General features: G+C 38.9%; 1 protein-coding gene across 4 annotated transcripts in view; it reads right to left on the bottom strand.

Annotated features, from left to right (window-relative positions):
* The window catches only part of PDCD6IP (programmed cell death 6 interacting protein), a 32,516-nt gene extending 9,368 nt beyond the window's left edge, over window positions 1-23,148 (bottom strand). Inside the window, exons 1-11 of one of the 4 annotated variants that reach the window (XM_069810007.1) lie at window positions 22,780-23,148; window positions 16,598-16,652; window positions 14,734-14,803; window positions 11,653-11,780; window positions 10,893-11,046; window positions 7,637-7,737; window positions 5,003-5,119; window positions 2,318-2,540; window positions 1,445-1,568; window positions 560-737; window positions 48-159 (exon numbers count right to left, since the gene is read on the bottom strand). In XM_069810007.1, the coding sequence (XP_069666108.1) occupies window positions 48-159; window positions 560-737; window positions 1,445-1,568; window positions 2,318-2,540; window positions 5,003-5,119; window positions 7,637-7,737; window positions 10,893-11,046; window positions 11,653-11,780; window positions 14,734-14,803; window positions 16,598-16,652; window positions 22,780-22,985 (1,468 nt within the window). In that variant the 5' untranslated portion in view covers window positions 22,986-23,148. Of the gene's footprint in view, window positions 1-47; window positions 160-559; window positions 738-1,444; window positions 1,569-2,317; window positions 2,541-5,002; window positions 5,135-7,636; window positions 7,738-10,892; window positions 11,047-11,652; window positions 11,781-14,733; window positions 14,804-16,597; window positions 16,653-22,779 lie in introns of all 4 variants that reach the window. The other 3 variants (XM_069809989.1, XM_069809997.1, XM_069809980.1) reach the window with 3 other exon arrangements.
* Between the last annotated feature and the right edge of the window lie 3,080 nt (window positions 23,149-26,228).

The raw sequence follows: 26,228 nt of genomic DNA on the forward strand, positions 1-26,228 counted from the left end.
ATTCTTAGAGCATCCCCAGAATCCAAAGCATGAAACATGAAACCTACCTGCCCTTAAAGGCTTATAGAGTTCATTGGATGGTGTTCTCTGCCAGCGTTCTTTGAATTTTGTTCTCAGGTCATTGTCTGTAGTTTCTTCTTCATCTAACAATCTTAGTGACTACAGAAGTAAAATGTTACATGCATTATAAGCCATTCTAAACATGAAATAGCTACAAAATATACAGCTAGTGTAGAAAATACAAAGAATGCTTATACATCCTTTATAAATTTAATTTGGCAAATAAAAAACAGGCATGAAAGGCACAAATCGCCCAAATTTCTTTAGAATTCCCCCCCACAACAATTTTAAAAACAAAATAATTGTAAGGGAACATCCACATGTGACAGAACAGTTTTTGTATGGACTAAATGCTTAAATGGCATATTTTTAAGGTGCTATTAAAGTTACAAGCATTTTGGACAACTGTGCACTTTTTCTACTGTCATTTAAAGAGAAAAAAAGCAGTGGTGGTGTTTTTTTTTAAGAATGTTTTAGTGTTAGCGGTTGTTGAGCTTACTTCATCTAAAATTTCTTTGTTCCTTTGTAGCAGTTCAGGCAGATCTTTGATCAGCTGATCAACAGTCTGAATTCCTCCCTGTTCAATCACAGACTTAGATTTGTTCAAAATAGACTGAGGAACAGTATCACCAGACACATCTTCGATAGCAGCAGGAAGATTGAGGGAAGCCAACACACTGAAAAAGTCAACATGTTAAACAGCAACTTGTTTGTAGTTTTAGATTGTTTTATCCTATAAATAACACTGCCATCCAAACAAACACACAGTCAATTATAATGCAGAGTATAATGTACTTCTGGACAGAAAGTTCAAATTGAAAACACTAAACTTATTCCTAGTATATACCTCACCAAAAACAAGTTTCAAAGCTCTTAAAAGCTGAACAAATCATAGTCTTTTAGCACTTACAAAATATGGCAAACATTTTCAGTAGGTTCTTTATCTACCAGACAGTCACAACTGCCTTGAGTTACATTCCTATCTTTCAGGTTGATATAAATTGTTTTATTATTATTTATTTTAAAGAACAACGTTTTGGGAGACAAAATATCATGTATTGAGTCACAACCAAGCCAACCATTGGAATGTGAAAATCCTTCTAGATTAATGGAACTGGAAGTTTTTCTGAGCAGTGTCAGACTCCTAAAAAATGAGGAAAGACTGAAGAAAATTAAATACTATTTGTTCTTAATATGCTTTCAGTCTTAACATCTGCAGAAAAGTAGTTCTAAATACCCCTGCTATGGCTTAAGTTTGCCAGCCTACCATACAGTAATAAAAAACCGCTGCTGTTATCTGGATGTCTGCAGGCTGCAAGGCAACCAGTGTGTATAGGCTGTTCCATAACTCCTCTTGATAAATTTAAGCAGCAGCCATACTCACCCATTTGCCAGATTTGTGGCTTCTCTCATCTGGGCTATTAACCTGTTTACTAGATCTGCCTTTCTCTGGTTATAAACACTCACAGACTGCTGAACTTGCAATGGAACCATCTTCTCAAACAGGTCTGCAATTAAAGTAGTATAAATTATTCAGGTTGTACTGTGAAGATAAAAGGACACAAACATCTTCACAGCTTTTTTGTACAGGTTGTACTACAGAGACTGATCTAAACAGTTTAAGCTACTCTCCCCCACTCCCCAAGATGTCTTAAAAAAAAAAAAAAATCTATTTCTACAGGTCTTAAGATTAGATTTCAGTTTTTAAGACTGAAATTAATTTAGAAATAATTTAAAGGCATTATATTTAAAAGAATTGTAGGATTACAAATCAGATTTTCCTTACAGCTTCATTTCTAATTCTGCTTTTTTAAAGGAAGAAAATGAGAAAGGGAAGAGAGGATCACTTTTCAGAACTCCCCTGTACAGCCAACAAAATGAAATTTTTCAGCTTTATGGAAGGTCAGCAACTAGGTAAGTTAAAATTGTACAATTTGTTACTTTTCCCTTTTATTAGTGTTCTTTCTGAAATTTAAAAGGTTGGTTTAATATAGAAAATCCAGTTGCTGAGAAAATCTTTAAGAGAAGGGCACACTGCAGATAATGATTTTCAACCTGTGGTTTATTCTTCCAGTAAGTTTTATCATCAAGTAGTAGAACAACAAACAAGAGGGCAAATGGCACTTTCAAAAAACACTGCTGTATACTTAATACAATTCAAAAGGAAATGTTTACTTTTTAATGGTACAAATGAACTTCGGTGGCCATGTGTTTCACAAGGTAACAACTACCCTGTGTGCTCCACACACTTGCTTACCAGTGAATTTCTGGCTGAGGGGAACAACAACTGGAGTAGACTTCACAAGACTGGCTTTTCCAATGGACTCCAAATCTTTCAGATCAGGAACCCGGTCATGGTAAATGAAGTCGTTGTCTTTTTTAGCAGCTGCAAGTGCACGGTTGATCTTGTCAACCAGATCTTTAACATTTATATATTCATCATAACGAGATGCCACTGTTTTCACCAAGTCTGCTGCATGCTAAAAGAAATAAAAATATAGTTAAAATAATAACTTTTCTTTCTTCATTTCATATATTCTTAGGAAAACAGATGAGCTTCCCAGTTAGCCAAGCGACTACTGCCAACGCATATGATCAATATTATCTCCTTTAAGAAAATATTCTCCCCTCGTACATATCAAAAAGGAAAAAGGAGATTTTACTCAGTAAAATAGTTCACTGGAGGAAAAAAAACCACAAAACAAAAAAAAAACCAACACACACACACACAAAAAAAACCAGTAACCAAGTTAACATCTCACAATAGCTTCACTATTACTCCCCAAAATCCCCTCCAAAATGCCACCATGTCATCTTCATGTTGTTTCATGAAACCCACAGCTTGCTTTTGCAGGTACTGCAAATTGTTTCTTAAACCTTGCTCACATTCTTGAAGGAAGAGGCCAGAGTCCTGCTTTTCACATCTGCCACTAACACCCATCTAACCTTGAGTTCAGAAGCTACAGAAATTACGCTGGAATCCTACTGCAAATTAAAATAAAATACAAGGTCTGCTGTCTCTTCACTTCTGTCTGCTCAAGCCTAGATGCTCCCCTGAGGTACCCAGTTTTCCTACATCCAATTTACTGCAGGACAGATGCAAGAAAAAACTTTGTCCTTTGATTTTATCTGTTCAATCCTTATCACAGTGTGTTGTGAAAGTGTAAAAACAAAGTACTGAGCAGCAGTGTCAGTCAAGGTTTACATAAATTCACAACAATTCAAAAACTCAAACTTCTTGGAATAGTGATGTGGAACCTGAGCTACATTAGAAGTGAAGTATATTTGAAATTTTTTGCCATACATCACACAACAGTGGTTCTGGTTTGATACAATACTACAGCTAACTAGCATTTGCCAAAAACAGAAAATGAGAGAAGAAACTGGGGTGTGCACATATACTTCAATTTGGAAGAATTTATCTCCCCTCCCATTTAATCCATCTTTGTTGTAGCTTTTAAAAAGGGAAATAAAAAGAGAATATTACATTATAGTAACTGCATCTTTCAAACTCAAAAGGGATACTAAGCCTATAATTTAAATTAATAATGGAAGCAGTATTTTAATAAATACGGAGAACAGAATTTAAGTTTCAGGATTTAAGTTGCATTTTACTAAATGTATTAAATAAGACACAGGATTTAAACTTCTGACTACACGCTGTTCATGAAGCAGTGCCAAAATAAGTAATAAGAGTAGTTCCCCTCAGGCTTCACTAAAAAAACAAAAACAAACCCAAAACCAAAACAAACAAAAAACCCCCAAACAAACAAACAAAAAACCCAACAACACAAAAAAGCCCAACCCACCAAAACCTTAACTACTCATAACTACTCAACGTGGAGGGATACTTCCTGTAACACAACGTGAAGAAAAATCACGGACACAAGCTAATTTACTATACAACTTAAAAATGATAGTAAATTTGATATAGCCAGACCTGTCAAGGGTGAGCACTTAAAAAAAAAAAAAAAAGACATTAATATTCTATTACAGTACAGTCCTAGAAAAGGAGTTCTGCTGGGCAGATTTGAAACTCAAGAATAAACAACAGATACGCCATCTATCACCTAGTAATGTAATCATAATATAACAACTTGCTATTAGAAATTCATACAGGCACTTGATTGTCATGCAAGCACACAAAAAAGAGTTTCAAGCTCCACCTCACTCCAAGTCAATAAATGCATAATGGTAACTTTCAAAATGTCACTGTGATACTCTTATATAAAAGTCCCTCAACTCTCCTGCGTATCTATAAAGAGATATTGCACATGGATCCTACAAAGTCAGTTGAAACAGCACTTCCCCCCCCCCCCCCGCCAAGGACCAGGGGACTTCAAGAAAGTAGTTATTTTTAGCCATTTTTTCCCTACCTTACTTAAAACATGCGAAGACCTTACTTATTACAACATCTATATCTGAGTCCCTCTAGGAACCAGATATAGAGGCAAAAATCTATAAAGACTAAAAACACAACTGTTTGCTCATTTTTCAGAAATTATTCGGATTTAAATCAGGATTGCAGGAGGCTATACACCACACAGAATTTTAATGTTCTGGGGTTTTGTGTTTTGATTTTTTGAGGGGGTTTTTTTGGTGTGGGTTTTTTTTTTTTTTTTAACATTACTTAGGAAAATTTATTAACAAATCTGTTACATTAGCTACACTGAGATAAGAAGCCTATGCAAACGTAAAGATACAGATTTAACATGTCAAGCAGTATCAAACTGCCCCAAAATCATTAAAATACATCTTTATAAAAGCTACAGAGATACCTCTCATCTTTGCAGCTGCTAATAATTTGATTCATGTGATAAACATGCTCTGTAATTTTTTAATACTTTTCATTCTTAGTTATGTGAATTTTAGAACTCTGAGCTAGGTTTTCAGGATTTAAAGTTTTCCCATATTCTTCAGAGAAGAAAAAAAAGTTACTCACCTGCAACCTCCCAATTTCTTCACCAAATTTCTTCTGCTGTTTTGCCAGGATAGATTGATGATATTCTGCATTGGCCTGCATAATGCAGTGCTTTGCAGCCAGAACGGGAAACACCTCCTGGAAATAAAAATACTGACCAGGGGAAAGTCCAACCACATTAACCACCACAGACAACATGGGATGCAGGAAGAAAAAGGAAGAAGAAAAGGAAATTAGAATCACCCAATTAATGGTTTAGATAGATTAAAACATTAGAGGTAAATGTCAGAGACCACGTGACTTTGCATGGATTGCATCCAGTCTTGCGTTTTTCAATCTGTTGTTGCAAAATTCTTAGTGTCCATTATTTTAGATGAACTACAATTTAAATTCAAGCCATGAAGTCACAACATTTACTTCAAAGATTAGAAATGCATGCATATATTAGAAAGGATAGTTGCAAGAACACACCCAAATGCCCCCAAGACAAAGCCAAGACAGTGTTCTCAAAAGAAGGAGAAGGGGGGGAAGACAGGCACTTTTTTTGTTTTTTTCAATTTAACAAAGCAATTACACTTAAAACAACAGCAGGCCTATCAAGAAAGTAACTCTAAAATTACAAATACAAAGAACAAATAAAGACGACCAATAACTATTGACATGGAAAGCAATTTAAAAGATTTAAAAGTCATTTTTAGGCTTTTATATAAAAGCACTTATCTTTGCAGGAGTACCAACCAAGACATGAAGAAAACATTGTGCTGCAGCCCACAGTATAGGCATGGTCTTTGATCAAGGATTTGGCCTTACTATTTTATTTCTTAAATCAAGGAGCACTGGAAAACCAGAGTGATGTTTTAAAGACTTCAGTATATAAACATATGCTTCTTCACATTTGCGCAAACTTGCTGCCCCCCAAGAGATTAAAAAAAAAAAAAAAAGGAGGGTAAATTTGGAAGAAAAAGCTGTCTGGGAGGCCTTGCAACTGGAGTCTGATGCATCAAGTCAACCTCTATTTCACAGTACTAAACATGTAACTGTTCTCAGAGCTGGCATTGAACTCACAGTACCAGCAAACCTTATTACATTCTTTCAGATAATCAATTGACAGATTACTATGCAACTGGAACAGGGAGCAGATCTATGGCTTAGAAAGGTCCACAACAATGAAAGACAAAGCAATGGCTTTATTCTATCTCATTGTCTCTCAGCAATCAATCATAAATGTAATACCTAAGTGAGAAATTGGCCAAATCTGTAAAATGCCACAGAAAGCATGAGACAAAATATGTGCATACATAAAAGGCTCTATCAAGTTGCAGCCAAGCCAGATATCAATTTAACTTCAAAAGACTTTTTTTTTTCCTTCCAAAAATAGATACAAAAAGTCACTGACTGGCCTACTAAGGCATTTGTGCAATTCATTGCTTAAGAATAAAAATGCATGCTTTTACTTTAATACAATAGCCCTTACCCATACAGTTTCTACCATTATCAAGATTCTATCCTGCATTAGACACCGGGGGGGGGGGGGGGGGGGATTACCAGAATCCCTCCCCCCCCCCGAGAGAATAAAAGTACCTTTAACAAATACTTTGGGAATTATTTGACTAAGATTGCATATTAAGTTACAGGACCAGACATCAACCACTTCCATTTATCACTGGTAAAAACCTTTTTAGTAAGTTTTCCAGTGTGTTTTTAGTAAATCTAGTATATTTCACATTTTATTTTTAACAAGACAGACCACTGCAAGCTGGAATAGTTATTTTAGAGTTTTGAAACTATTAACAAAGGAAAAATAACTGCAAATTAGCAACAAGGAATGCTTCCCAGAGACATTCACAGAAAAAGCACTATGGAAGACTATCTCCTATTTAGCTAGATAAAATTTCAGGAGTCCAACAATACCAGAAGTAAATCTTACCCAACTTCTACGTTTATAACACTGCACAAAAGGTTTTCTACTATTTTATGATTTGAACATAATGGATAGATTTGATACACTGAAAACCTGCTCATTTTTAAGTACTTGTTATACAATGCATATTCAAAGAGCATGAAGATAGATCCTTCTGCAACTTCCAAAACCAACAGCACTCAAATCAACAGTCAAGACTAAACTGAGATAATTTACAAGCATCAAGATTGTTTTGGGTGGAAGAAGAGAAGGCAGGCAGAAGGACAGAGGATACCTACTGACTTCCAGCCATGTTTTTCATTAACAAGTAAGTGAACAGTACCACTCTATTCATGCTGTCAACATGAGAACAAGTTTCACATGAAAACATTGAGACTAGAAGCCAATTAAGCCCCATTAGAAAGTGTTAGTTTGAAAAATAGATTTAGTAAGGCATTAAGAAGGCCACCCCTAAGTGCTATCATAAATATTTCAAGTTCACTTTAAATGAAATGTGTTGCAAGTAAACACACTTCATCTAATAAGATTTTACTTATTTTAAAAAACTACACTATGTTTTGCCTCCCAGATTCTTCACTGGTTTTCAAATTACAGGTTCATTTCCCTTAAATGTAGCAATTCATCAACTTCTCTTGAGGATACATTTTAAGTGTATTTCTTCCAGTACATCGTAAACAATAACAGTTATTCGCAATAACAGCAGATCCCAGATTATTTCCATGAGAGTTACTAACCTTGGGCAAAGTATCTTTATATTGACATTGTTTGTAAGCATCACCATAGTAATCTGCAGCTTGATTAGCTAGTTTAGCTATGATACCATCTTTCATTTTATCTGGTGGGAAGGGGAGAAAAAACAAAGAACAGTTATGATTATCACCAGGTTTTACAAGCAAACGAGTAAATTACTCCATCTTCAAACAGCAACAACTGCATTCTAAGTGTATAGCTTTCCATTATAGCTCAAAGGTGGGATCTCATTCTTCTCTCCTGACATCCAACAGCAGTTTCCAGATTTTCTACTTCAATCATGACACTGAAGGTTCAGTCAATTGTACAAGAAATCTTTTGGCAGCTGCTGGCATTTATGTGGGATTAAGAGTGATGCTCTACCTTGGACCAATGGTAAGCTGCCAATAAAAGCTGCAGTCCCACTCTAACTCTGTCAGCTTGTGCCCAGCCCCTCCCTTGTGCCAGCACAAGCATTTGTGCAGCCATAGTCAAAGAATTTAGCTGAAATATAGTTAGTAAAAATAGTTAATTTTCAGCAGGATCTGTTCTCTAACGCAGCTCCACATCAGGACTCTCAAAAATTTGCAGAAGTGCAGCAGAAGAGAAAGGACTGGTCCTTTCCTTGGCAGTCCACACCAGTTAGCTTTCAGTGAGTATAGAAACACCATTCCTAGACATAAATGACCACAGCTCCTCCAAGTGGTATCCACTGCTTCATATCAGAGCCACATGTGCCTAGCAGTGGCAGTATTCCCTGCCTCACATCCTCACCCTGCTCCTGAAGCCAAAACTGTTAAAACAGGAACATGCTGCATCTATCCTTATCTCCTTTTATAATCAGCTCTGCCCTGCACTAGCAATTCAGCCTTTCACGAGAAGACAAACAATCGATGCAAACATTGGCCATCCACTCTAAATAGCTGCCTTTACAAACAAGCATCCTCTGACTCAGGTGATTTTTATGTACTGTCAGATTGATGAGCATTAAGGGGTGGTATGGGGAGATTAGGAAGTCTGCAGAGTATGCTTAATTGCCAAAATTAAATCAAAAGAATTCCCAAGTAGTCTGTTCATTCCAGAGTATTTACACATCTACCAACACTTCAGGCATGAGCTATGATGTAATATATTTACCTTCTATGAGGTAAATGCATTTAAGGTATGCCAGAAAGATCTTTTCACTGTGGAACAGGATTTAGATGATGAAAGGAGCTTATGAGATCTAGCAACTTACTTCTCTGCTAGAATGTTTCTGTCCAGTGCACTAAATGTTTAATAAAACCAAAACAATTAAAATCTAAATAGACTGTCCTTCTAGCCCCACCTAGTGTGTGGTAGTTGCATCTTCCTTCCTAGAGCCTGAGCTCTTAAGAAAAAAATATTGGCATATTAACTATAAAGGAAATGTTAGAAACTCATTTGTCCATGCAGATAGCTCAGAAGAGATCTTTCACCTCAGAAGCTTTAGTTTTTACTCACATATCTTTAAAATATTGCAAGTCTTGAGATCAAATGGTGAACACATGCAGACCTGAAGACACTCAAAGAAAACATTAAGAAAGGCTCAGAAACTAAAGAGCTGATCTGTAGTTATTCAGCGGAGTTAAATCTAACTGACCAATCTGGGTTTTGCCAAACACTTCCGCTTTCTTTCAACTTGTGAATGAACTCAGTTCTATCACAAATAACATTTATCAGCTGGTAAGCTGCTAAATAGCCTGTCTCACATGAGAGAAAAACAAGAAGATTGCAAGCAAGGTAAATAGAAATGCAGCAAGAAGCTCAATTTGAGTTTTCAGATCAAACTTTGAAGCATTTCCACTTGAAAAATAGGTCTCTGAAGTTAATCATGTTGTCAAACATGATTCTTCACAAAATGTCTTTCCTGCCAGGAAAAAGAACCTCTCTACTTCTGACAAAATCTACAGCCTCCATAGTCAGATGATTATTAACCTTACTGTCCTCCTAACACTGGCAGACTTGTGGTCTTGGGAGTAGCCACAAAATCTTCAGTTCATGGGTTTTGGATCAGCCTTGCTTTATCTTTTTCACATTTTGAATAGTAAGAAATCAAGAAGGTGACAGAAAGATCTACTTCCTGTGCAAAATGAGGTAAGCATCTGCTCCTGCTCTGAAGGAAAGTCTCAGGCATTTGTTATACAAATTTATTTCAAACCAATGTCCAAATAGCCAGAGACTAAAATACTGCTACCAGCATGATAAAGAACATAAACACAATTTATCAGTTGGCTGAAGGACAATAGTTTCTCACTGAGATTCTCCTAAAGGCAGGAAGGCTACAATAATCTTCAGGGATTTTCCCTGTGAAGAGAAGAAACATTCCAGTTAAGATAACCCCTGTCTTCCTCCATTGTATTCCAAACAACATGGGGAGAGAGAGGAGTTGGTGGGCAATCACGTGACCTCTATGTCCATAGTTCTACTTTTAGATATCTGCAATTTCTAGATGCACAACTTCTTGTAAATACAGAGAGAAGAGCAGGATAGCAATGAGTAAGGGATCTGGTACCAAAGACAGTACTGTTTCACAGGAAAATTCTTTGAAGCATGTGTTCTTTAATAGTTATATTAAAATGTGCAGCCTCTGAATCAGTATTTCACAATCAGCCTTTAACTGTTAGGGACATAATTCTTTGTTCCACCTGCAGAATTTCACATTGAGATAAACAGGGCATTGTCAAAGTTAGACTGGGTCAAAGAGTTCCTCTCTTAAAAATAGGAGCAATCAAACAGAATTTGTTTCCCCTAAACTCTTAGGAAATGCCCTTTGTTTCCTAGCACAGTCATATCTTTCTTCCCGAATTCTCATTAAATCATTCCCCAGACAGAGGAGGAGGGGAGTAGTGGTAAAACCCCTATGCACCATTTCTAGTACTCTCAATTCTTTTAGAGAATGCCTTTTGTTCTCAAGGGGGAAAAAGGAAAAAATATAAACCAGCAAAATCTTTTGTAAAGATGAAGACTAATAGTTTTGGACATAAAAAGAAAGGAAAGGCAAATGGGACAGCTACACTGTCAGGTGAACCTTAGACAAATTTTTAAGTGGCATCTGTAGTTTGTGTTCAATGACCTGCAAAGCTGGGGTGGGGGGGGGGGGGGGGTGCAGAGAATCAGTAAAGGCAAAAATAAAAACTTCTGAAAGGCCCTTATCAAGCTCTTATTAACTTAAAACACTTCTAAGTTTTTGTGGAAGTTGTAATGAGCACGTAAATATACAAGCCAAAAATTAAGATATACCTCTTGTAGCTTTCAAAAAAAAGACTTCTTGGGCTTGAGCCAACATAATAAGACTGAGAGTTCCAACTGTGTCTGGAGAGATGTCCACTGTAGGTTCTCGATTCAGGGATGACAAAACTGTGTCTTTAATGTGTTGGAAAGCACCACTTGCAAACTAAGTAAAACAAAACAACATATTACCATTCATGTTTCCAAACAGATTTTTTCTCTTACAAATATAATACATACAACAATTTAAAAAAAGAAAGGGGGGCTTTTTTGGTATATAGTCTCCCATTTATTGTTTAGCCACTAAAAAAGATTCCTTGTTACTTCTTGTTCTTGAAGCCACTTACACCGAGACATTTATTAAGACAGACTGTAAGTAACAGTATATTGGCTACACCTAACGGCATAAGAACATGGAAATTTTAATGCATTCCACAAAGAAGAAAGAGATTATTACTGTATAACTTGTTAAAACTAGAATTTATACTAGCTAAAATTATTAAATCTTAAGCTGAAGGTTACTAGTTAGCAACACACTTGGGGGAAGGGGTATGGGAAACTGGAATTAAATTCTTCAAAGCTGGTAAATAAATGTGAGCCAAGACCAGGTACTTAGCCAACCAACCTTTGCAATTAAGAGGGGGAAAATATGTGTGTGTGTGTGTATATATTTATTTATGTGTATATATAGCTTTAAAATTGAAAGATACTTATTTGATGTTTTAAGATTAATAATTCTGAATTCCTAAGCATAAGCAGGGAGCCTCTGTACCTGATAGTGCTTAGCTGCAGCTTTTAGACCTTCATCATTATCCAGATTCTGTTCTGCTGCAATCTGGCTTGCCAATGCTCCACAGTTGAACAAAACACACGTCTTCTCATACCCCAAACTTGCCAGAGCTGCAATCAAGACAGACAGTTACCCATAGCATTAAGAAAATAAACTTCAGTACTCTAGCATCCTACAGATGAGGCCAACACTACTAATTCCTGTACTTAAAGAGATCAACAGTTTCAAGCAAAAAAAAAAAAAAAAACACCAATCATACTGAACTTTCAAAGTCAAAGTCATCTTCATTCAAAAGGCTTTACATAGTCTAATTTAGTACTTCCACAAAGCATTTGCACATGATGAACTACAGAAAGCAGCATAAAGCATAAAAGCGGTAGTATGAAAATCTATACAATACACAAAATAATTTGAAAGTCTTTCTAACTAGAACGCAGCTTTTTGGCTCCTGAAGATACAGAAACACACGAATTACTGAAGGATAACCTGAAATAAGAACTTCCGTGCATTAATCACTTTGCAATAACTGCCCAATTACAGGCTCCTACTGTATCTTGAATGCAAGATTAACTACTCTTCTCTCATTGAGGCCAAAGATTTTTTACATGCTCTGTCTTACTATCTATTGAAATGCAGGGAACTTTTTGCCTCTCAAAGCTATTGTTTCAGACTAAAAATGCTGACAAACATCTTGGTTGTACATGTACTGAAACAGCTAAGGATTTACTTAATTAAAACTTGTGCTCACTAGACAGCAGAGTAGCCTGTCCAGACTCAACTCCTGTAATACTTCACAGTCCCAGAGGATGGAGCCCACACTTCTAGAATCACTAACACCTGAACAGGAACCATTTTGAATCTATTAGTTGCTTTCAGAAGGTTATTGGCCATATGCAAGTGCTGGAAAATCTAAAGACAGCAGAATTAGTTTCCTACTACTGTTAAAAAGTGTCTAGACACTCCTCTTGGAAAATACAGAAAACTCAACTAGTGAATTTTCAATTTCAGAAACCCAGGTACAACTTCTAAGTTATCCTTAAAATATGAAAGTACTAAAGAGGCACATTTGTTTCATTTCACCAACATCCAGCCTCCTTATACAGCTACATATTTATCTAACCTATCTCTGAAGTTTCTACATTCACACTCCCTGACCTGCACTAAATTTTCAGACAAGAAGCCATAAATCTGACACGCCATTTTTCCCATTTTTTTCCTTGAGAGAAAAGTGAATTACACAATCACTGTCTTTCATCAATAGTCATTTATCTAGATCACCTCTTCTGTAGTTTATTTTCCAGATTTTTTCTAAAAAGAAGATCTTGCACAATTTACACATCATTCAAAAGACTTAAACACAAAAAAAGAAAGAAAATATGGCTTTAAAGTTTCTGAAGTGCAAAATTATTTTAGATGCAGAATTACTTTATACTCTGGACTGCATCTCAAGTGTGATTTATTACAGTGAGAACAGCTGCTTAGCAATCTAGATTTTCCTCAGACTCATCTGTTTATAGCTCTACCTATTAACTTAAGCCAACATATTTCAGATTACATGCCATGCTGTGAACTAGGTCACTTTTCAAGCAGCCACAGTATCTGTCAGCTACCCCTGTGATACAGGCTTGGGATTCAGGGGAAGATGGGAAGAAAAGAGTTTGTCACCACAGCAAGAGCCAGAACTCTCAAGTCACACCCCTGTATCTTGGCCCCATGGAAGTCAAAGGAGTTTTACATTGAATTTCCATCTGGAGACAGGATTGCCTCCTCTTAGATGTCAACAGAAATTCTTCTCCCTCAGTACATGGAAATTTTGCTTTACACTGAGAAACACCACTGCTAATTCTGATCTGAAATAAAGAGATACACACACACACTATACTTAATCTGGAGAGCAGCATCTGGATAAACTGCGATACAGCACTGTAAAGATATATACTAAAAGACTCCTTTTGTTATTTTCTTTGCACTAAGATCTGCTTTAAAGTTTCAAAATAAAATTTATTCCATTGCTTGTTAACTGAGTGTTACTCACATCTCAGTTAAGAATTTCTTTGATATTTCACATGGATTGTCACATAAATCTCTAGCCACCTGCCTCAGATTATTTAGACTAGCATATAATTAACCTGCAGACAAGCAAGCTTTCTCAAGCTGCTGTAACATCACATTTGTTCAAATTGTCAGGATAATCATCAACATTATGATTACCAATTCTTTTTCTCACAATTATTATACATCTCTGGTGATTCACAAACTATGTTTAAATCATAATTAAATATTCTAAACTTTACTATGAAACAGGTTCAATCATCGTGAAATGCTAGCCCCAAAGAAGACAGAACCAACCAAATTCTGAGAAAAAAAATAGTATCTTCAGGAAGGTCTCCAGTGATCCAGAAGGACTTCTTAGAAAACAAAGCAAGGAAAGGTATGCACCACCTGCTTACACATGGGAATGCGGTGTATTGTTACACATGCAGTTCACACAAGCACAGCTTTAGCAGGTGTATTCAGAACATGGAAAACTGCAATGACTTTCAGTAGTTGCTAACGGAGAGCTACTTTAAGGACAGAGAAACTTTAAAAAACCTAAAAAGAGACTAAGTACTCTAACATTTTTTCAGGCTTTGTCTGAAGCTTAAAAATTGCAATGGTCATCTCGCAGTGCTAGTCGTGATGAATGCTTAGGTATAAATAGAAACACTAAAGAATGATGACACATGACTGAACAGCTCCTCACTTAACTCAGAAGGATTTAGTCTGAGTTTCTCTATTGGCAAGTGTTCCAAATCCATGTAATGATCCTGAATTTGCAGTGCAGAATTGTCCCTGTTTGTGCCTCTGGAAAACTAATATTAAACCTCAATTTTATAGAAATTCTTTGCCTGGGGCCCATTTATTCTTTACCAATGTTGAAGTGATTAATCTGTTACCAATACAGTTGAACTCATTTGAAAGCTATGTTGAGAATACTAGAAAGACTATTAACAATTCAACTATATAAAAATATTCCCAAAATCTAGTATCATTAATACTTGCATTTTCAGTACATTCACATACCCAATTTGGCAGATCCTCCAAAAAGTGATCCTTTATCAAAAGCATCTTTCCATGTAAATGTTACACAGACCTGAAAGTTGTGAAAAAGAAAGATCTTTATCTCTGAAATTAAATACGAACTCTTCAGGAAATATCCCAAATTCACATATTTATCCTTTTATATTCTAATCATAAAAAACATTTAATTCACTTGTAACATTACAAACATCCTGGAAGTTTCAGGAAATCATTAAATGTTATTTAAAAAAAAAAAAATCTATTCTCCTTTTTTTCCTTCCTGTTAGTTTGCTCAAAACATTTCAAGCAGACAAGACAGAAATTCTCAAAATAATCTTTTAGCTCTGCTCATATTCTGAGTGACAAATAAATTTATTTCCAAACCAAGCTATTCCTCTCCCAAGAAGTCTGACAGTCTGGTACAGTCACAGTTAAAGGAAACCACCCAACCAAGCAGTTTCCACTGTTCCAAATTACTAGCATATTTGGAACTGTTTCGTAATACCAAAATTCAATCACTTTGAGTGAAACGAATAGCAGCATTACGAGCAAATGCATTCAGGGAAGAGAATGCGGGTAAAAACCACTGTGTTTTATATTCTACTTCCAGCATATATTTCATAGACAATGCAAATACTTCACAGAATCTGCACTGAAGTTCCACAGTTTGATTTCTAACTCAGCTGATCAAACTAGTTGTAGGCAACTGGTATAAAACCAGAAAAGATATCAAAATTCCTCGGTTTAAAGTGGTTGGGAAGAATAACTTCAGAAAGAACACAGTACTGCTCGATAACGTATTTTTCTCTAGCAGCAACTCTAGTTCAGGAAGTTCTGGTCCTCCGCTGTTCATTGCTGCTTTCACTGACTACTTCTTCTCTTTGATGGAACAGTTTACAGATCTGCAGAACTTGCTCTTAAAGTTTTTCAGTTTTCCATGTCTCAGGGTTTGCAGATGCCCGTAGCAAAACATTTGCACACTAAAAACCACAGTGCAATTCTTGGCTACAAGTGAATGCAGCTACATGCAAAACTCAAATCAGTTTGAACTGCATTAAATCTATTCCCTCACTTGTAACCTGTAAGTCTGAAAGAAACTTTTTCATTTAGTAATAACATTACCATTTAAATATGACTTGATCAGGAAAGAAATGTAAATTCTGTCCTATTTGTAAACACATCCAAAGAAAACCTACATCTTTTTCCACCAAAATACAGGAGCCTAAAGGTCTGTTCCAGTCTCCACCTGAGGAAGACTTCAATAGGCAGGAGTTAAGCTGAATTTCTTCTCAGAGACAGGATTCTAAAGAAATATGGTAGGAAAAAAACCCCAAAACTTAACGAACACTATATCTATATAAAAATTATGCCACTTGTAGATGCAGAGGCAGGAATTAAGTGGTAAGCTCTTAAGGGGGTTAATTCTGTTAGCTGTTGTGAATGAAACATCTGTTCTACTTCAAAAAACAAATATCATATTCCATCCATTACTGAAGGTTTTCCCATAGAAATTATGTTTTTAAAAGCCTTTAGAACATAGTATGAAATAAACTTCCTGGAAAAAGGAGAGTTAAAGAGGAATCAGCCCAACACAACTCTTTCTGACGTACACCACAGTGACTACTAGCCAAAGTCAAAACATTTCTGATCTGTAAAACAAAGGCAATTATGGCCACTAGAGGTGAAGTTTCAGTATAGACTATACATGATCACCGACTAGAAAATAAACAGAGATTAGGAAAATAAGGCTCGAAGAGATTAAATGATTTGCCCAAGAGAAGTACTGTTTAGTGGATTAGATACAGGCTTGGAAGTCATACATCGTAGGTGCCATGATTCAGTTTAATGGTTTGATAAGTCATCTTACCTGATTTTCAGAGAATGGAAACTTTGGCTCAATTGAACACAGCTGATCATAGTATCTACCAAAAAAAAAAAAGAGAGAAATAGCTATTAGATAAAAACAAATTAAGAGTTTTGTTTCTTACACTGGCATGTAAGGAAAAGGGTGCAAATATCCCACACACAAATTGTGAAGCTCATTCGTAACTACAAAGGATTTGCAGGACAGACAGAAATTCTGCCTAAAGGGATTTTCTTAGTAGAGGAACAACTTCAATAGGAGGTAGCCTTCCACAGATTATGTGGAAACCCTGTCTCAATCAGAAGTAGAAGAGTATCACAGATAAAGCTGACCCATTCCACTTTCTGATGGAGGGTGGATTAGAAAAGAATGTCATGCAAAGGAGACCCTGTATACATACATACAGGAAGACAAAGAGAACATCAGACATTAAGTCATGCTGCAAAAGTAAATTAAGTACAGCACTTAATATTAACAAGCTACACTGCTCTCTCTTGATCTGAACATTATATCCTGCTCCCCTACAATTTCTGACTCATCTGTTTAAACGTCAACGTCTTCGAAATAGATGCCATTTGCCTTGCACAATATCAACTGGAGAGCCTAATCCTTGATAAAATTTTCTAATTGTAAGCTTAGTTTTCAGTAAGAGTATGTTGTACCAGTCACAGTGAATTAAAATCAAAAGTTTCTCTGTGCCAATATTTTGTCTACTCACAGTGGAAGATGTTTAGCAAAGAATGCCAGAAAGATAATACAGCAAATATAGCATAGTCCCTCACACAGTCAATCCAGGCAACAGTTAAGCAATTCAAAGTTCTCCAGAGTTGTACCCTACACCTGTACCACTTGTTAAACATGACAGTCTGGATGCAGAACAGAAAACCTTTAAACTGCTAACTGCTTAGAACACATAACACGTGAAGCCTGTCTCCTATACTCTTCCTGCAGCACTTGCCATAGGGGCATAGACCCAACATTATATTGGTCAAATTCTTTTTTTTAAGAATTTATGTTCTCAATATACAAAACACCTTGTAGTAAAGAGTTTCACAATCTGTGAAACAGGGTTAACATTGTTCCTGTTTCCTTACATTACATTATTAAATATTAATCACTATTGATCTAGACTTGAAGCAGATGTACAAGGGTTATGTTCTGCAGGCAATAAGTACTTGTTTAAAAATTCAAGAAGCATTTTTAAAAGTCATATACAACAATAAAAAAATAGTGTTAGCATATTCTTCAGTGAATTATATCTGCCAATGTATATAATACTAGATGTTTCTGACTTCAACTGAGCCACTGCAATTTAAGACACAATATACTAAGCCATAACAAAAGCTAAAATAATCTGCAACAGTAACCCAGGAGGACTTCCACTAATAATTGAGTTGAAAGAAATTGCTCCTAAGGTTAAAAAAAAAAAAAAAAAAGTCTGCAGATATTTACTGTGACAGCAGTTTAAGCAAGATTACTTTTTACAACTTACCAAGAATGTGAAAGGTATAGTTAAAAAAAAAACCAACAAAAAAACCCCCTAGCACTGAAGATCACTGCAACCAATATATTTAAATGCACCTCCTTCATTGTAGTACCACAAAGAAAACGAAACTTTCCATGCTGTCTCCTCCTGCCTCAATTTGTTAATCAAAAGCCACCACTAAAGCTGAGTCGTATTCCCACATTCCACGATTACCCTGTCCTCATCTGCCATGAGGGTAGAGTCAAGAAGCACAGCTTGTTAAATGTCCTTCTGAAGTCGGGCGCGCCTAAGCATTGGGTGCTTGCAAACAGACTATTCTTCGTATGTCAACAGAATCACAAAGAAAAAGAAAATAAGCCGATGAGGTCTATGTTCCTCCCAGATATGCACATTGCTGCATTTAACATCAATGAATACCAAGAACACAAGGCTTTTTATTTGGTTGGTTTTAAACAAGTTCAGAACTTATGTTACTATTTTCTTTACTATTTTAAGCATGTGATGTCATTTCTTTTTATTAAAGAACCTGAAATTCTACTCAAGATTTAAGAGCTCCTTAAAACTCTGCAGACCAAAAAAAGAGTAAAATCATTTACTTTTGTTTAGCAGTAGCTAAACATGTATAAATATAATGGTATACATAACTAAACGTACACCAAAATGGTAAACAAAGACTTAACCACATAATTGCATACAGCTACCAGTACAGAGACAGAAAATAAATATCAAAGGGAAGTCCACATCTGATGCACAAGTGGATGAGGGTAAACATAAAGGTGTTATTTAAAACAAAATGTACAGTAACCTAACTATCAAGACACAAAGAACAGAAGTCCCCACGCAACACAGATGAGCGTTGTGTGTTTGGCTGTGCCAGTGATGAACTACAGAAAACATGCAAACATACCAACTGCCCCAGTTCCAACTACAGCAATGAAAGGGAGAGCAGATGTCAGCAACCCTGATCTAGCTCTCGAAGTACAACAATCTTTCACCAAAACACGCATTATACACTCCTAAATGCTAGTAAAAATGAGTTACAGTAGTCAAATGAGTTGGAAGTCAAGGTTTAAGTTACAATTTAATTAAATTATAAGTATTGCATTAAGAACCTCAAATCTAGTTCCTCCTTCAAAGAATCATAAAGAAAAATCTCCTCCAAAAGTACATGAAAGAGACCAAGATCTGTCTTCATTCTTCTAGATAAGAACTGGAGTCCTGAACTCACAGCTGGAAACCAGAACTGCAACTTTCAGCCCTCAGAGAATTTGACCATTCAAAATAAACCATACACACACCCCACCTTTTTTTTTTTTTTTTTTTTTTTTTTTTTTTTAAGAACTGCAAGAGTTGTTAGCAAAATTAAACCAATTAAGCTCACACCACCATGCCATCCCTCCAGAAAACAGAAATCAAGTCCAGGCTATCTTTAACATTACAAGAGGAAGCAAGGAACCCCTTGAAGCTATAATTATACTCAGAAGAAAAAAAAAGAAAAAAAAAAAGAAACACTAAATCAAATCTGCTATGACAGAATTTAAGGGGAAACATCTGTACTCACCTACGTCACCGTCAGAGCACTCAAGATTCTCACAAAACAAAGAAAGCTTGGAAGCAGGCTGAGGTCCTTCCGAGTTACACTGTGCCCCTTTTCACTGGGTACCTCAAACACTTCTCCAAGAGAAGCATTTCCATTCATCAGTCTAACAGCATGCCACATGCGTTCAAAGCTTTACTGGTCAGTGTTTGCCTAGGAAATGGGGCTGCACCTGAGTTCATTTATTCCATTGAAAAAAAAATCTGCAATAACTACTCAGCAAAACAAGGCTTCTAAAGATTACAAAACCGTGGGCAAATCCTAGATTAATCAGAGAAGATTAAGCCCTCATTTCTTAACAGTTAAATGGTCTACAGTGCACTGCTAGGTATTATGGTCTATAAAAAGCCACAACGAAGTCAATGTATGCAAAGGGTATCCACACTGTAGTTAGCTCTTCCAGCCTTGCTTCACTAACAAAGCAGTTTTAAACTCCAACCTTAACGAACATCTTGCTACAGTTGTTACTTAAACATAAGACTGAGTACAACTCTTCAACAGCAACAGGAAAATACTGGAAGTTGGAGAAGTAAGGGAATTTTCAGAGGAAATAAAAGGCACTCAGGCGCTTGTGCTCTTTCAATCATAAACTCAGCTGGACACTTCAAACTTCTGGGCGTACAGACATTCTGACTTTTTAAAGTAACTGTGCCTTACAGAGTATTAGCAGAATATATGTCAGAGTATTCTTACAGAATAAGAACAGAATTATTTTCCAGCAACTGTAAGTAATGAATATAACTGCTCAGACAGGGACAAACCACACATAACTTGTTAGAGATAAGGGAAAGCATACATCTGATTGTTTTATTTTCTCTAGTTTACAGTTAATTCAGACTTTGATCTTATCTCACTTCCACTGTAAAGGGCACAAATATTCTCAAACAATACACTTAAAGCAGGTGTTTTATGAGAGGAGCTTCTGTGGGGCAGGGATATCACTTCATGCTCTCACATAAGGTGGCATGGGTGCAGAGCCACATTCAACACCTCCTGACTACTGCAACAGCAACCGGGCCAGCTGAAGTCATCTGCTGATCACTGATCAGCAGCAGAGAGAACAGATCACCACATATGGAATTGACTCAAAAGGAAAACTGGCGATTATGCAATTGCAAGTAGTTTCCCTTCAGTACTCAGTGAGAAGACCTGTGGTGAAGTTGCATACTATGGCTTGAATTAATTTAATGACCTGCTGGCACTAAAAGAGGGAGGTCCCACGCAGCCCCTTGGCTTCCAGCAGCACTACTTTTATCCTCTTTTGCACCAGCTCTGATGTTCATCTGACCTTCCACTGAACTCATTCAAGTTGCTCACCTGTCAGAAAGCCACGTACACCTTTTGCCTTCCAGAAATGGCGTAAGAGCAGGACCAGAACTGAAGAGAGAGCCGCCTTCTTTTGGCGGTGTAGAGCTGTTAGGTAGGGTGAAGACATGTGATGTGGCTGGGCCAAACAGGTTTGTCATTAGTTTCTATCTGAAATCCCTGACTGGCACCATCAGAAAAGGAAGCTCAATTCCAGCGTTCAGGGGAAGATAATAATACACCTTTCAATCTGCCTAGCAGTCCCTCTTTCAGTTCATAGATGCTTGTTATTTCCCTGACCTTCAAAAGGCATACACAGTAGTACCTTCAAAAGCACACACAGTAATCAACTGGAATAGAATGGGAAACTACAAAGATACTGTAAAACGTGATCAGTAGTCATAGCTTTTATAGCCCAAACACCCAGTGAAGGGTTGATAAGCTCAAAAAACATCAGTAACTCATTTTACAAATCTTTCCTCCTTCTTAATCAGTCACTTGTTTATCTTCCATTCGTCTTTATTTTTTTAAGTTTATAAATAAGAAATTCTAGTCAACATCAAATATATTTATACTTGTTCATGATATAACAGAAATGTGTCATGTCTACAAGCATCACTTCTCCCTATCCTAGAAAATCCCTCTATCTTTTTTCCTTCTTTAAAAAAAGAAAACAAGTTGCTGCCCCTATGTAAAAACTCATATTCTGGCACTGCAAATCTTTGATCCCAGCTTTGCAAATATAAGTGTGTACTTAGTATTAATTTAGTGAATGAATTGCAGCTCCCTCAGTGAATAGCTGGGCTACAAATAAATGGGCTCAAAATATTTCCAACAGAGAGAAACAGAGCAACATGACTACTGCAGTAAGTCAATACTGCAATCCATAAATGTTCTAGAGAGACAAGAAAGAGCAAGTGCTTTTGTACATGATGGAGCAGTTAGTCCTAAAGCAGGCTTTAGGCAGTTTACCAGGCAAAAGGCACAGATTAATCTTTTGCTCATCTAACCGATGGTAACTCAAGCACAATTGAGTCGCCAGTAAACTTTCTGACAGCAAACTAAGCATGTTAAGTAGAAAATAAGGATGTGACTTTGCAAATACATTTGAAAGCTGCTAAACACAGAAAACAACAGGAAAACATGACAGTAAAAAAACCAAAACCAAAACCGAAAAGAAAGCTGTCAGCTGTAACAACAAAACGTAACACTAAAACAAAAGACACGCCTGCTCTCTGCTGAGAGGCGAAATAGTCTGGCGTTTCTACCTAGACCCAACCGCGACTGGCACGTTACGAACACTCGGAAGGGGAAGCTGATCGGGACACGACCACCCCCCCGCCCGCCTGCCGCACCGCCGGACCCGCGCTGCCATCACACGACACCCCACGAGGCCCAACACGCGAGCCGCGCGGTGGCGGTGAGGGGGAGTGCGGGACACCCCAGGATGCTGCAAGACACCCCAGCGTCGGAGCAGGCCCGCGGCGGGGGGGGCGGGCGGGCGGGCGAGCGAGCACGCCACCGGCAGGCCGCCGGAACCGGCCCGGCAACCCCGACTGCCCCGCCCACACCTGGGCCCGCCCGCACCTGGTTCCGGCTCCGCCGCGCCCCGGGCCTGGGCCCGGAGCTGCCGCAGGGGCCCTTCAGCCGCGCTGAGCACCGGGGGAGGGGGGGAAGAGCGCGGCCGCCCCGCCGGAAGCAGGAGGAGAGGAGAGGGATGGCGGAAGGGGGGGGGGGGGGGCTCGGCGCGGCGGGCCGCTGAGGGGCCTGTGGCGGCGCGGCCCGGCCCGGCCCTACCTGAGGAGGGTCTCGAGCGCGCTCTCGTGCTTGTCGAGCGGGCGGCCGAGCGCGCTCTTGCGCAGCTTGCTGAGCTCCTCGGCGGCGCGGCAGTGCTCGGCCTGGGCGTCGCCGCCCGGGTAGCTCTGCTGAATGAACTTGCACAGGGGTTTGGCCAAGTCCACCTCCGAGGCCTTCTTCAGCTGCACCGAGATGAAGTTCGTCATGGCCGCCGCGCGGGAGGAGCAGGAGGAGGAGGTGGGGGGGAGGCGAGGGGAGGCGGGCAGCCGCCGCCGTCACCGCAGCTTCGCGCTCCCTCGCCTCTCCGAGCGGCCCCGGCCCGCCGCCCGTCGGCCTCGCGCTTCCGGGATCGTCGCGCGCTCCCAACGCGGCGCCGTCACGCCCGCTGCCCCCGCCCCCTCGCGTCCTCTCGCGCAGCCGTTGCCGCCTCGGGGAGGCGCCGTCGCGGGCCTGAGGGGAGTCCCCGCCGCCGGCTGCCGGAGGGGAGGCGGGCACCGAGCTCCTCAAATAACACCCCCACCACCAGCCGCCCGCGTGTCGGAGGGTCGGCGCGGGTGGGTGCTGGAGGGGAGGAGCGTTGGGAGCCCGGGGCAGGCAGACAGCCCGAGTGCTGCCCGTGAAGAAGGGCCGTTTAGCGAAAGACGTGACCGCGGCGCTCAGCTGTGGTAAGGGAATCTTCGTTAGCCGGTAACGTAAGCTGTGACAGGCCCGTAAGAGTAGCGGCCACCGGAGAGTTCGTGAGAGGTCAGGCTTGTAACGCGTTGGAGGGGAGCAAAGGGTCCCGTACTCAGCCTACCCTAAGAATCGGCATTTTACATAAAGTAAAGCCTTACTTATCCGTAGCAAATGTTGAAATGTCGCCGTTGGCAGTAAAAGGCGCAGATTCACGTGTTGCTGTAATTACGGGTCTGTCATCCACATCACATTTGCTTTCTGCTGACTCAGCACAGCATAGCTCAAATAGGCAAAACGGGCAGCCTGCAAGGCTGGCTCGTCTGAAGACCAAAAGGGAATACTCAACCCATATTCTCATTTCCCCCTTTCTTCTGCCGCTTGTTCCAGACAGCCGAGGCTGTAAGCCTATTTTTTTATTACATAAGCCCCGAGGTGATGATACCATAAAAAGGAGCAGTAAAAGTGCTTTTAAAATTATGTAAAAGGATTTGGTCTCATGTTGTAGCAGACCACGAGTTTTGCTGTGAAGTAAAGCTGATGATCCCTCCCCACTGAAAGTGTACTACACGAAGTAGAGCTATCTGCTTTGTCATCTGATGAACGCCTAAAGTGGTGGCATAAGAGGGAAAGGGTAGAGCCTGGGAAATCAGTTTTAACTGCTCCTGTCGCCGCTGGGAGGGGCAGCTCCTCCAGTATTAACCGCCCCTGCACACAATCCAGAGATGCTGTTCCAACAGCAGCCGGGCCCTCCCGGGAACAGGCATAGGGAAGGAGGCGATGGAGTTCTGCTCCTCATTCTGCTGCTTCCACTCACCTTCCGTGAGGCCCAAGTGATGAGCCTTCAGAGCCTTGCCGGGTTGATTCTGTTACAAACCTTTGCTATAATCACAAAAAGTGAATATATGTGTTAACAGTTCCTCAGTGCACTCCTGCCTCCCTGCACTGAGTAAACACCCAGCTCAACTTTTATCGTACAAAGAATACAGCAGGTAAGCTGTCCTGCCTTACTCATATCTGGGTATGCGAGTTCCTCACTGCCTTTTTTTCCCCAGATGTTATTGCCCACGTACACTTGTATGCATTTGGTCTCTTAGCCTGAGTCAGCCTTGCACTGACTGCCCTTTCCTGTCCCAGGCAAAACCTCCAGACTCACAAGCTTAGTTTCTGATCAGTCTTAAGATACAGTCAGCTGGGCAGTTGCCTCCGTTTGTTTCCAACATCAAGACGTTATGGGGTATAGTTAGTCTGCACATCATTACAGGATACGTGGCTGTCTATATAGGGAAGATGGAAGCCATCAATACCTTCCAGCATAACAGTCATAAACACGGAAGGGGTGTGAACAGGGAAGGGCAAAAACTGCAGCTATGAGATCACAGTTCTACTTTGGAGCCATGGTGACCTTTAGATGGCTGTTGCTTAACAAATGCAACGACTGATACTTTGCATTCCCAAACCATCCACCAACACAGTGCAGAAATTTCACTTTGTCTTAGAACAAGTTACCAGAACTTCAAACGTACAGGTGATTTGCTTCTTTCCCACAGATTTCTTAATAAATCAGTACTCTTAAGGCTTTGTTCTGATTATTACAATTATAATACTGTAAGCAGTAATGACTTGTGTCCTTCTTACCTCTGTTCAGTACTATTTCCCAATTTAGAGACGAGGAAGCCACGTAGTCAGTAGTTATCAGTGCAGGGGGCATAATCTATGTCTTCTGACTCACAGTCGTGTGCTTTAAACAGCAGACCATACTTCCTTCTTCAACAAATTCATGGTAGTATCTAAGGGAACCACTTTAAAATACATTTTCCCTAAAATGTTTGAAGTAATGCAGCATAAACAAGTTACAGCCATATTTAAGCATTACCAAGGACACTGATAGATTTGACTTTAGTACAGACAGATCATTAGATAGCCCCAGTTTTCCTCTTTTTCCTAAACAACCATTATGTACACGTAGAGTACCGCAGTTTTGCAAAAGCATTTCTAAAAGTTAGATTTGCTTTTGGTATGCAAACTGGCTTTTCTCCATCCTTCATGGTTTTTGTCTACAATTTTTGGACAGAAAACTTCAGTGAACTCTGATGTTCTATTTTATGCTTGCTTTCTATTCACAAATTCTGTGTACAGATACTTCCTTGATGGAAGATTTTATTCTGAATTTGCTGTATTTTATTCTGTAGATTTTGATCATGCTGCTTTATCCATAGCATGAGCTGCCCTGTAGTAATAGCACTAATTGGCACACAGATGCTATACAAATCTGATGGTCCTCTTGCCTAAAGCTTCATTTACTCACTCAGATCCAACCCCATTTTGATACTCCTAACATAATCTTTTGGTCACATAGAGTAAGACCAAATAATTTATCACCATTATCTTTTGACCATGACTTTCAGGAGTGATCATCATCAGTTGCCAAAATGAGGGAATGCAGAAAACAAGTTGTATGTCAGAAGAAGCTCTGACTGGTTCTAAATATCCCATCTAGTCCTACTGCCCATTTAGAAGAAAATGTAAAATTCTTACGACCTATGAATGAAATTTCCTCCTAACAGCCTATAATCAAAAGCACGAGGAAGAATTCCTACCATTTCCTTCAAATTTGACACTCCTTTACCTTTTGTTTCAAAATTTAGAGGAACTGTTAATCCTATTTTCTGCAATTTTAATTTGTATTTATTAAAGTTTTGTATTTCTCATAGGTGAGGAGGGACCTGAACCAGAAGACCCGTTGATAGCAAACTCAGCTGGGCAGGGGCTGTGCT

The sequence above is a fragment of the Haliaeetus albicilla genome, chromosome 2 (genome assembly GCF_947461875.1).
Source record: "Haliaeetus albicilla chromosome 2, bHalAlb1.1, whole genome shotgun sequence".
Taxonomy (NCBI): Eukaryota; Metazoa; Chordata; class Aves; order Accipitriformes; family Accipitridae; genus Haliaeetus; species Haliaeetus albicilla.